The 12,124-nt window shown below is 42.4% G+C and overlaps 2 protein-coding genes across 2 annotated transcripts; one reads left to right on the top strand and one right to left on the bottom strand.

The window, feature by feature from the left end:
• The first annotated feature begins 1,733 nt into the window (after nt 1–1,733).
• Nucleotides 1,734–3,445, top strand: LOC139071443 (zinc finger and SCAN domain-containing protein 20-like). The gene is made up of 2 exons (XM_070553918.1): nt 1,734–2,394; nt 3,095–3,445. The coding sequence occupies exons 1-2, from the start codon at nt 1,965–1,967 to the stop codon at nt 3,301–3,303; spliced, it is 639 nt and encodes a 212-aa protein (XP_070410019.1). The 5' UTR covers nt 1,734–1,964; the 3' UTR covers nt 3,304–3,445.
• A 559-nt stretch (nt 3,446–4,004) lies between these two features.
• LOC139072271 (uncharacterized) lies at nt 4,005–5,933 on the bottom strand. The gene is made up of 3 exons (XM_070555936.1): nt 5,926–5,933; nt 5,577–5,805; nt 4,005–4,919 (listed from the first exon to the last, which is right to left on the bottom strand). The coding sequence occupies exons 1-3, from the start codon at nt 5,931–5,933 to the stop codon at nt 4,005–4,007; spliced, it is 1,152 nt and encodes a 383-aa protein (XP_070412037.1).
• Between the last annotated feature and the right edge of the window lie 6,191 nt (nt 5,934–12,124).

Genomic DNA, 12,124 nt, shown 5'->3' with positions numbered 1-12,124 from the left:
GTTGCACGAAGCACAATTTCACATCATTCTGGGTCCATTTGTGTGAAAACAAGGTCCAATCAGGCTGAAACGCTACAACAAGGTAGAATCTATTGAGTTGTAAGTGATCTGAACGTTTCATGATGATAGCACTTTCCTAAGGGGGTCAAACCATGTCCCAAAGGTCACCGGATCTGGTGTCAATTTAAAGAAGTAGTCCAGTTACACCTTTGTGGGCTTATTACTTGGCGTCTGAATGTCCTAGAGAGATCAGGTTTGTTTTAGTATACTCCAATCAACAGCCCCTACAACCACAAAAAGGAATGGAGTCATTAGCACTTATGGTGTTTAAATGGCACCCAGAATTATGTTGCACGAAGCACAATTTCACATCATTCTGGGTTCATTTGTGTGAAAACAAGGTCCAATCAGGCTGAAATGTTACAGGAAGGTAGAATCTATTGAGTTGTAAGTGATCTGAACGTTTCATGATGATAGCACTTTTCTAAGGGGGTCAAACCATGTCCCAAAGGTCACTGGGCCTGGTGTCACTTTAAAGAAGTAGTCCAGTTACACCTTTGTGGGCTTATAACTTGGCTTCTGAATGTCCTAGAGAGGTTAGGTTTGTTTTAGTGTACTCCAATCAACAGCCCCTACAACCACAAAAAGGAATGGAGTCATTAGCACTTAAGGTTTGTAAATGGCACCCAGAATTATGTTGCACGAAGCACAATTTCACATCATTCTGGGTTCATTTGTGTGAAAACAAGGTCCAATCAGGCTGAAACGCTACAAGAAGGTAGAATCTATTGAGTTGTAAGTGATCTGAACGTTTCATGATGATAGCACTTTCCTATAGGGGGTCAAACCATGTCCCAAAGCTCACCGGGCCTGGTGTCACTTTAAAGAAGCAGTCCAGTTACACCTTTGTGGGCTTATAACTTGGCTTCTGAATGTTCTAGAGAGCTCAGGTTTGTTTTAATGTACTCCAACCAACAGCCCCTACAACCACAAAAATGAATGGAGTCATTAGCAGTTATGGTTTGTAAATGGCACCCATAATTATGCTGCACTAAGCACAATTTCACATCATTCTGGGTTCATTTGTGTGAAAACGAGGTCCAATCAGGCTGAAACGTTACAGGAAACTAAAATCTATTGAGTTGTAAGTGATCTGAACGTTTCATGATGATCGCACATTCCAATAGGGGGTCAAACCATGTCCCAAAGGTCACCGGGCCTGGTGTCACTTTAAAGAAGCAGTCCAGTTACACCTTTGTGGGCTTATAACTTGGCTTCTGAATGTCCTAGAGAGGTTAGGTTTGTTTTAGTGTACTCCAATCAACAGCCCCTACAACCACAAAAAGGAATGGAGTCATTAGCACTTATGGTTTGTAAATGGCACCCAGAATTATGTTGCACGAAGCACAATTTCACATCATTCTGGGTCCATTTGTGTGAAAACAAGGTCCAATCAGGCTGAAATGTTACAGGAAGGTAGAATCTATTGAGTTGTAAGTGATCTGAACCTTTCATGATGATAGCACTTTCCTATGGGGTCAAACCATGTCCCAAAGGTCACCGGGCCTGGTGTCACTTTAAAGAAGTAGTCCAGTTACACCTTTGAGGGCTTATAACTTGGCTTCTGAATATCCTAGAGAGATCAGGTTTGTTTTAGTGTACTCCAATCAACAGCCCCTACAACCTCAAAAAGGAATGGAGTCATTAGCACTTATGGTTTTTAATAGGCCTTTTCCACCGACCAAACTGGCATGGAATGGGAAGGATCGGGTCACTAAATATTCTGTTTCGATTGTTTAAACCAGTCCAGGAAACTACCCGAACCGGTCCAGTAGCGGGCCAGAGCGGGACCCCTTCTGTTGTGGGTCCAGAGATTTTTGGTCTGGGCGGAGCCAAAGCGTAAAAGGTCCAGAGTCCTCTGATTGGGGGAGAAATTACGTAACTACCCGCGACAATCCCAGGGGATGGAAAAAGAAGTGAGTCGAGTTCCAGTGTTTGTTTGGCTGTACTTCTTGTGTGTGAAAATGCCTGCAAGTAATAGCTTTTGGTCCAATGCGGAGCTTCAAACGTTCCTCACCATCATCGGAGATAGCAACATTAAGGCCGAGCTGGATGGGATGATAAGAAATGAGAAAGTCTTCAAAGAAGTTTCTCAGCGCATGGCAGCTGAAGGATTCCAGCGCACCTCCGAGCAGTGTCGTGCTAAGCTGAAAAAAATAAAAGCCCACTACAGAAAAGTTAAGGACAGCAACGGCCGTAGTGGGAATGGGCGAAGTACATGGAAGTGGTACGATGTGGTGGACGCTATTTATGGACACAGACCGTCAAACCGAGGCAGCGAAGGAGGCCTGGACTCAGCGACCAGTATCCTGGAGTCACTCATAAACCCTGTTGGTAAGCATTTCTTTTGTTGTCTTTTTAGCTCTGCAGGCCATTCATTGCAGCACCAAAAACACTGAATAATAGCAGCAGCTATTTAAGAAATGCTCAGCAAGTAAAGGATTTAGCCCCTCATGTTAACTAGCCTTAGCATCCCCTCGTGTTTATGCTAACCTTCATTTAGCATTCCCCCGTGTTTCTTAACACGCTGTTCGCGATATAAGCCTTTCATGTTTAGCATGTCCTTGTTGAGTACATGAGGCTGGAGCGGCGTTTGCCTTTCTTGTTAGCGTCTCATTGTTTAAAACATGGGAAATTCGGTTAGCCTTTCACGTTAGCATCTCAGTGTTGTTAGCATCTCATTGTTTTATACAGCTGAGCACGCACAGTGAGAAGAAGCGAGCTGATCTAATATTATAAATATCCCAAAAGTCGTGCCAGCAGTGTTTTTCGCCTAGAGTGGACTTTTAACAAGTATATATTTTTCGGATGAATAAGAATATAACATTAAATTGCAATTAATCTGTACGTCACTGGCGAATTACTGCCATCTAGTGGACACGTTCCAAATGACAAAATGGCCTTAAATCATAGCAGTTTTATTAAGTTTACTATATGCCTATATGCTCTTTTGCTGTAAAAATATTGTGCTTTTCTTACCGATTTATTTCGTGACCTTTTCTTACTGACTAATTTTTTGATCTGTGTTTTTCAGACACATCTGAAGCGGAAAACACTCCCTCTTCAGAGGAACCATCCACTTCCTCAAGTAGCACTCCAGGACCTTCTGTGCCACCATCACCTCTGTCCGTACCTTCTGTGCCACCATCACCTCGGCCAGTTCCATCGCCACCACCATCACCTCTGTCCACTACCACTCGAGAGGAACATCTACCATGTCGTCGACGCACAGGTAGTGTCTGACCATTCTAAAAATTGCTTTGTGCATAAACAAAACTGACAAGTTCACTGGACAACTGACATTTTGATATCCATATAAACACAAATGTAATTGTCAATGTTGTTGTTTCCAGGTGACCGAAGACGGTGATTGGAAGCACGGACACAGGTGATATTTGATGAGTTGCAGATCGCAGATGGCAGGCAGATGGACAGAATGGAAGGCATAAGCCGGGAGCAGGTTAACTGGATGCAACAAGACGCAGCAGCAGCAAGACAACATGAATTACAGATCGCAGAGCGATATTTTGAACATTTGGGTGCCCTAAATGCTGTTCTTGGACTGGTCGCACAAAGAATGGGCAGCTCCTCTGACTTCCTGCCACCACCCAGGCAGTAAGGTGCTATGTATTTGTCCCGTAATTTTTTTTATCCGTCTGTCCTTTTTATCAATAAATTTTCAAAGAAAAACAAGGTGTGCATGAATTGTCTTAAAAATTTTTGCTCGCAAATTTACGTTTACATAATAAATGTAGATTACATTACAGCCCACCTTAAATATATGTTAAAATGAAAAGGTGCAACAGTTCGTTAACAGTAAAATAGTGTACTTTATTAAGTTCTGAAAATAAAACAAACATTTCAGTTCAAACTACAGGCTTCGAACAGTTAAAAGTGTCAAAACAATAAACAAAGTAAATGGAAAGAAAAAACACAAACTGAGGTCAGCGGGTGAAGTGTCGCATCAGAGCTTCACGCACATCACTGCCCTCCTCTGCAACTTCCTGCATATTTGCAACCACTGGTTCATCAGCCGGTGCGTCACATTCTGTATATTCCTCCCCATGGCTCTCACAGATATTGTGAAGCACACAACAGGTCAGCACCATGTGTTTAAGAAGCTCTACATCACTGTCGTTTCTCTTCAGAAGACATCGCCACCTACCCTTTAGCCTCCCAAATGCATTTTCGACCACAACTCTGGCTCTGGACGTTTTCCTGTTGTACGCCTGTTGTTCAGCAGTGAGACGACCGTTGTCAGAAAATGGTTTTAGGAGCCAGTTCTGCAGAGGATAGGCAGAGTCCCCGAGCACATAAAAGCCTACATTTACTCCCTCAATGTTCTTGGTACTAGTTGGGTGCAGTTGTCCATGAGCAACCAAGTCCCAAAATGTGGACAATCGCAGCACACGGGCATCATGCAAGCTACCTGGCTGACCTGCATTAACATTCCAGAACATGCCTCTGCCATCCACAATGCCCTGGAGGATTATGGAATGCCAACCTTTCCTATTGAAGTAGTCTGTGTGGAATCCCTGTAGTGCGATTATTGGGATATGGGAACCATCGATGGCACCCACACACTGAGGAACCCCCCACCTGGTCTCAAAATAGTCAGCCATTTCCTGTAGCTTTTGCAGAGTTGGAAAAGCAATAACCTCGGCAAGCAAGAGTTTACAGACAGCCTTACAGAAGTCCTGCACACAGCGGCACACAGAGGTCGTGCTGACACCAAAAAGAAGCCCGATGCTCCTGTATTCACTGTTAGTTGCAAGCTTCCACAGTGCAATTGCAACTCTTTTCCTGAGTGGCACGCAGGCTCTGAAGTTGGTGTTCCTCTTCTGCATGGCTGGACGGAGCTTGGAACAAAGATATGAAAAGGTCTCTTCTGACATTCTGAAATGAGCTATCCAATCTGACGGAGTGAAGTTTGGCATGGTCACATCCCAGAAGGCGCTGGACCGGCTGAAGGCCCACACAGTTGGTTGCCGTCGCTGATTCAAAAGAGCCAACTAAAAAAAAAAAACAGTCATGACACAGTAAAAGTAAAAAGAATAGTGCTGTGAAAAAGATTGAAACAGTATGGTTATAGACATAAAGTTCACATCAATAGAATTTGTTTAAGGTTAAAATAACAGCTGTTCTTTATGGCACTACCAGTGACTGGTTATGTTTTGTTCACTTTATAAAATGCACAAATGTGTTATTGCTTGTAATTACCTATATAATTAATTATAATAATTTCAGTACAGCTGCACAACTTATCTATGACATGCCCAGGAAGTAAAGAGTGAAGGATTCAGGCCCTCCTGTTGACTAGCATCACCATGAGTGCAGAAGCTGTTTGAAACTTAGTTAGGTGTTGGCCTTTCATGTTTAGCATGTCTTAAATGACCAATATACAACCAAACCATTTGATTTTGGTGCTTTTTTTTTGTTTTTGTTTTTTGATAGTTGCCCTACACACCCCTTCAGAGATTATAACGACATGTATTACAGCATTAGAAGTTACTTACCACCTGGCGCCTCCGTCTTTGTCTCAACAGTAGAAAGTTATGCCTCGTGTCCGATATTAATTTCAGAAAGCGTCGTCGACTTTCAGCTGCCCTCCTCCTCGATGCGCACAGCATAGCTCTAAACGCTATCGTGATGTGGGTGTAAAGAATATACCAAACACCAAGAACAGAAAGAACGCGCTGGTGACTGGACTCCATTGTTGTTGTGTTTTGGCGCGATCTCGTCGCGCTGTGTGACGTTAAGGCACACATCGCGCGTGACGCATTACGCTACCCCGCCTAGTTACTGGAGCCTGGAATGTGATAGAAACGCTTGCCAGAAAACTTCTAGACCCATACCGGTACATACCGGTCCATAATACCCAGACCTGACCGTCCCAGACCAGGCGATGGAAAAGAGCTATAAATGGCACCCAGAATTATGTTGCACGAAGCACAATTTCACATCATTCTGGGTTCATTTGTGTGAAAACAAGGTCCAATCAGGCTGAAATGTTACAGGAAGGTAGAATCTATTGAGTTGTAAGTGATCTGAACGTTTCATGATTATAGGACTTTCCTAAGGGGGTCAAACCATGTCCCAAAGGTCCCCGGATCTGGTGTCAATTTAAAGAAGTAGTCCAGTTACACGTTTGTGGGCTTATAACTTGGATTCTGAATGCCCTAGAGAGATCAGGTTTGTTTTAGTATACTCCAATCAACAGCCCCTACAACCTCAAAAAGGAATGGAGTCATTAGCACTTATGGTTTTTAAATGGCACCCAGATTTATGCTGCACTAAGCACAATTTGACATCATTCTGGGTTCATTTGTGTGAAAACAAGGTCCAATCAGGCTGAAACGTTACAGGAAACCAAAATCTATTGAGTTGTAAGTGATCTGAACGTTTCAAGATGATCGCACATTCCTATAGGGGGTCAAACCATGTCCCAAAGGTCACCGGGCCTGGTGTCACTTTAAAGAAGCGGTCCAGTTACACCTTTGTGGGCTTATAACTTGGCTTCTGAATGTCCTAGAGAGGTTAGGTTTGTTTTAGTGTACTCCAATCAACAGCCCCTACAACCACAAAAAGGAATGGAGTCATTAGCACTTATGGTTTGTAAATGGCACCCAGAATTATGTTGCACGAAGCACAATTTCACATCATTCTGAGTTCATTTGTGTGAAAACAAGGTCCAATCAGGCTGAAATGTTACAGGAAGGTAGAATCTATTGAGTTGTAAGTGATCTGAACGTTTCATGATGATAGCACTTTCCTAAGGGGGTCAAACCATGTCCCAAAGGTCACCGGATCTGGTGTCAATTTAAAGAAGTAGTCCAGTTACACATTTGTGGGCTTATAACTTGGCTTCTGAATGTCCTAGAGAGATCAGGTTTGTTTTAATGTACTCCAATCAACAGCCCCTACAACCACAAAAAGGAATGGAGTCATTAGCACTTATGGTTTGTAAATGGCACCCAGAATTATGTTGCACGAAGCACAATTTCACATCATTCTGGGTCCATTTGTGTGAAAACAAGGTCCAATCAGGCTGAAACGCTACAAGAAGGTAGAATCTATTGAGTTGTAAGTGAACTGAACGTTTCAAGATGATCGCACATTCCTATAGGGGCTAAAACAATGTCCCAAAGGTCACCGGGCCTGGTGTCACTTTAAAGAAGTAGTCCAGTTACACCTTTGTGGGCTTATAACTTGGCTTCTGAATGTCCTAGAGAGGTTAGGTTTGTTTTAGTGTACTCCAATCAACAGCCCCTACAACCACAAAAAGGAATGGAGTCATTAGCACTTATGGTTTGTAAATGGCACCCATAATTATGTTGCACGAAGCACAATTTCACATCATTCTGGGTCCATTTGTGTGAAAACAAGGTCCATTCAGGTTGAAACGTTACAAGAAGGTAGAATCTATTGAGTTGTAAGTGATCTGAACGTTTCATGATGATCGCACATTCCTATAGGGGGTCAAACCATGTCCCAAAGGTCACCGGATCTTGTGTCAATTTAAAGAAGTAGTCCAGTTACACCTTTGTGGGCTTTTAACTTGGCTTCTGAATGTCCTAGAGAGATCAGGTTTGTTTTAGTATACTCCAATCAACAGCCCTTACAACCACAAAAAGGAATGGAGTCATTAGCACTTATGGTTTTTAAATCGCACCCAGAATTATGTTGCACGAAGCACAATTTCACATCATTCTGGGTTCATTTGTGTGAAAACAAGGTCCAATCAGGCTGAAATGTTACAGGAAGGTAGAATCTATTGAGTTGTAAGTGATCTGAACGTTTCATGATGATAGCACTTTCCTAAGGGGGTCAAACCATGTCCCAAAGGTCACCGGGCATGGTGTCACTTTAAAGTAGTCCATTTACACCTTTGAGGGCTTATAACTTGGCTTCTGAATGTCCTCGAGAGATCAGGTTTGTTTTAGTGTACTCCAATCAACAGCCCCTACAACCTCAAAAAGGAATGGAGTCATTAGCACTTATGGTTTTTAAATGGCATCCAGAATTATGTTGCACGAAGCACAATTTCACATCATTCTGGGTTCATTTGTGTGAAAACAAGGTCCAATCAGGCTGAAATTTTACAGGAAGGTAGAATCTATTGAGTTGTAAGTGATCTGAACGTTTCATGATGATAGCACTTTCCTATAGGGGGTCAAACCATGTCCCAAAGGTCACCGGGCCTGGTGTCACTTTAAAGAAGCAGTCCAGTTACACCTTTGTGGGCTTATAACTTGGCTTCTGAATGTTCTAGAGAGCTCAGGTTTGTTTTAATGTACTCCAACCAACAGCCCCTACAACCACAAAAAGGAATGGAGTCATTAGCAGTAATGGTTTGCAAATGGCACCCAGAATTATGCTGCACTAAGCACAATTTCACATCATTCTGGGTTCATTTGTGTGAAAACAAGGTCCAATCAGGCTGAAACGTTACAAGAAGGTAGAATCTATTGAGTTGTAAGTGATCTGAACGTTTCATGATGATTGCATATTCCTATTGGGGGTCAAACCATGTCCCAATGGTCACCGGGCCTGGTGTCACTTTAAAGAAGTAGTCCATTTACACCTTTGAGGGCTTATAACTTGGCTTCTGAATGTCCTAGAGAGATCAGATTTGTTTTAGTGTACTCCAATCAACAGCCCCTACAACCTCAAAAAGGAATGGAGTCATTAGCACTTATGGTTTTTAAATGGCATCCAGAATTATGTTGCACGAAGCACAATTTCACATCATTCTGGGTTCATTTGTGTGAAAACAAGGTCCAATCAGGCTGAAACGTTACAAGAAGGTAGAATCTATTGAGTTGTAAGTGATCTGAACGTTTCAAGATGATCGCACATTCCTATAAGGGGTCAAACCATGTCCCAAAGGTCACCGGGCCTGGTGTCACTTTAAAGAAGCAGTCCAGTTACACCTTTGTGGGCTTATAACTTGGCTTCTGAATGTCCTAGAGAGGTTAGGTTTGTTTTAGTGTTCTCCAATCAACAGCCCCTACAACCACAAAAAGGAATGGAGTCATTAGCACTTATGGTTTGTAAATGGCACCCAGAATTATGTTGCACGAAGCACAATTTCACATCATTCTGGGTTCATTTGTGTGAAAACAAGGTCCAATCAGGCTGAAATGTTACAGGAAGGTAGAATCTATTGAGTTGTAAGTGATCTGAACGTTTCATGATGATAGCACTTTCCTAAGGGGGTCAAACCATGTCCCAAAGGTCACCGGATCTGGTGTCAATTTAAAGAAGTAGTCCAGTTACACATTTGTGGGCTTATAACTTGGCTTCTGAAAGTCCTAGAGAGATCAGGTTTGTTTTAATGTACTCCAATCAACAGCCCCTACAACCACAAAAAGGAATGGAGTCATTAGCACTTATGGTTTGTAAATGGCACCCAGAATTATGTTGCACGAAGCACAATTTCACATCATTCTGGGTCCATTTGTGTGAAAACAAGGTCCAATCAGGCTGAAACGCTACAAGAAGGTAGAATCTATTGAGTTGTAAGTGATCTGAACGTTTCAAGATGATCGCACATTCCTATAGGGGCTAAAACAATGTCCCAAAGGTCACCGGGCCTGGTGTCACTTTAAAGAAGTAGTCCAGTTACACCTTTGTGGGCTTATAACTTGGCTTCTGAATGTCCTAGAGAGGTTAGGTTTGTTTTAGTGTACTCCAATCAACAGCCCCTACAACCACAAAAAGGAATGGAGTCATTAGCACTTATGGTTTGTAAATGGCACCCATAATTATGTTGCACGAAGCACAATTTCACATCATTCTGGGTCCATTTGTGTGAAAACAAGGTCCATTCAGGTTGAAACGTTACAAGAAGGTAGAATCTATTGAGTTGTAAGTGATCTGAACGTTTCATGATGATCGCACATTCCTATAGGGGGTCAAACCATGTCCCAAAGGTCACCGGGCCTGGTGTCACTTTAAAGAAGTAGTCCAGTTACACCTTTGTGGGCTTATAACTTGGCTTCTGAATGTCCTAGAGAGATCAGGTTTGTTTTAGTATACTCCAATCAACAGCCCTTACAACCACAAAAAGGAATGGAGTCATTAGCACTTATGGTTTTTAAATCGCACCCAGAATTATGTTGCACGAAGCACAATTTCACATCATTCTGGGTTCATTTGTGTGAAAACAAGGTCCAATCAGGCTGAAATGTTACAGGAAGGTAGAATCTATTGAGTTGTAAGTGATCTGAACGTTTCATGATGATAGCACTTTCCTAAGGGGGTCAAACCATGTCCCAAAGGTCACCGGGCATGGTGTCACTTTAAAGTAGTCCATTTACACCTTTGAGGGCTTATAACTTGGCTTCTGAATGTCCTCGAGAGATCAGGTTTGTTTTAGTGTACTCCAATCAACAGCCCCTACAACCTCAAAAAGGAATGGAGTCATTAGCACTTATGGTTTTTAAATGGCATCCAGAATTATGTTGCACGAAGCACAATTTCACATCATTCTGGGTTCATTTGTGTGAAAACAAGGTCCAATCAGGCTGAAATTTTACAGGAAGGTAGAATCTATTGAGTTGTAAGTGATCTGAACGTTTCATGATGATAGCACTTTCCTATAGGGGGTCAAACCATGTCCCAAAGGTCACCGGGCCTGGTGTCACTTTAAAGAAGCAGTCCAGTTACACCTTTGTGGGCTTATAACTTGGCTTCTGAATGTTCTAGAGAGCTCAGGTTTGTTTTAATGTACTCCAACCAACAGCCCCTACAACCACAAAAAGGAATGGAGTCATTAGCAGTAATGGTTTGTAAATGGCACCCAGAATTATGCTGCACTAAGCACAATTTCACATCATTCTGGGTTCATTTGTGTGAAAACAAGGTCCAGTCAGGCTGAAACGTTACAAGAAGGTAGAATCTATTGAGTTGTAAGTGATCTGAACATTTCATGATGATTGCATATTCCTATTGGGGGTCAAACCATGTCCCAAAGGTCACCGGGCCTGGTGTCACTTTAAAGAAGTAGTCCATTTACACCTTTGAGGGCTTATAACTTGGCTTCTGAATGTCCTAGAGAGATCAGATTTGTTTTAGTGTACTCCAATCAACAGCCCCTACAACCTCAAAAAGGAATGGAGTCATTAGCACTTATGGTTTTTAAATGGCATCCAGAATTATGTTGCACGAAGCACAATTTCACATCATTCTGGGTTCATTTGTGTGAAAACAAGGTCCAATCAGGCTGAAACGTTACAAGAAGGTAGAATCTATTGAGTTGTAAGTGATCTGAACGTTTCAAGATGATCGCACATTCCTATAAGGGGTCAAACCATGTCCCAAAGGTCACCGGGCCTGGTGTCACTTTAAAGAAGCAGTCCAGTTACACCTTTGTGGGCTTATAACTTGGCTTCTGAATGTCCTAGAGAGGTTAGGTTTGTTTTAGTGTTCTCCAATCAACAGCCCCTACAACCACAAAAAGGAATGGAGTCATTAGCACTTATGGTTTGTAAATGGCACCCAGAATTATGTTGCACGAAGCACAATTTCACATCATTCTGGGTTCATTTGTGTGAAAACAAGGTCCAATCAGGCTGAAATGTTACAGGAAGGTAGAATCTATTGAGTTGTAAGTGATCTGAACGTTTCATGATGATAGCACTTTCCTAAGGGGGTCAAACCATGTCCCAAAGGTCACCGGATCTGGTGTCAATTTAAAGAAGTAGTCCAGTTACACATTTGTGGGCTTATAACTTGGCTTCTGAATGTCCTAGAGAGATCAGGTTTGTTTTAATGTACTCCAATCAACAGCCCCTACAACCACAAAAAGGAATGGAGTCATTAGCACTTATGGTTTTTAAATGGCACCCAGAATTATGTTGCACGAAGCACAATTTCACATCATTCTGGGTCCATTTGTGTGAAAACAAGGTCCAATCAGGCTGAAACGCTACAAGAAGGTAGAATCTATTGAGTTGTAAGTGATCTGAACGTTTCAAGATGATCGCACATTCCTATAGGGGCTAAAACAATGTCCCAAAGGTCACCGGGCCTGGTGTCACTTTAAAGAAGTAGTCCAGTT

This window comes from Nothobranchius furzeri, chromosome 1 (assembly GCF_043380555.1).
Source record: "Nothobranchius furzeri strain GRZ-AD chromosome 1, NfurGRZ-RIMD1, whole genome shotgun sequence".
Taxonomy (NCBI): Eukaryota; Metazoa; Chordata; class Actinopteri; order Cyprinodontiformes; family Nothobranchiidae; genus Nothobranchius; species Nothobranchius furzeri.
This window is presented reverse-complemented; position numbering and strand designations above follow the sequence as displayed.

Coding starts and splice junctions, on each gene's coding strand:
- LOC139071443 (XM_070553918.1), top strand. CDS start 1,965: ATGGAAAAAGAAGTGAGTCGAGTTCCAGTGTTTGTTTGGCTGTACTTC. Junction 2,395..3,094: donor GTCACTCATAAACCCTGTTG/GTAAGCATTTCT, acceptor TGTGTTTTTCAG/ACACATCTGAAGCGGAAAAC.
- LOC139072271 (XM_070555936.1), bottom strand. Junction 4,920..5,576: donor AAAGACGGAGGCGCCAGGTG/GTAAGTAACTTC, acceptor CTTTGTTCCAAG/CTCCGTCCAGCCATGCAGAA.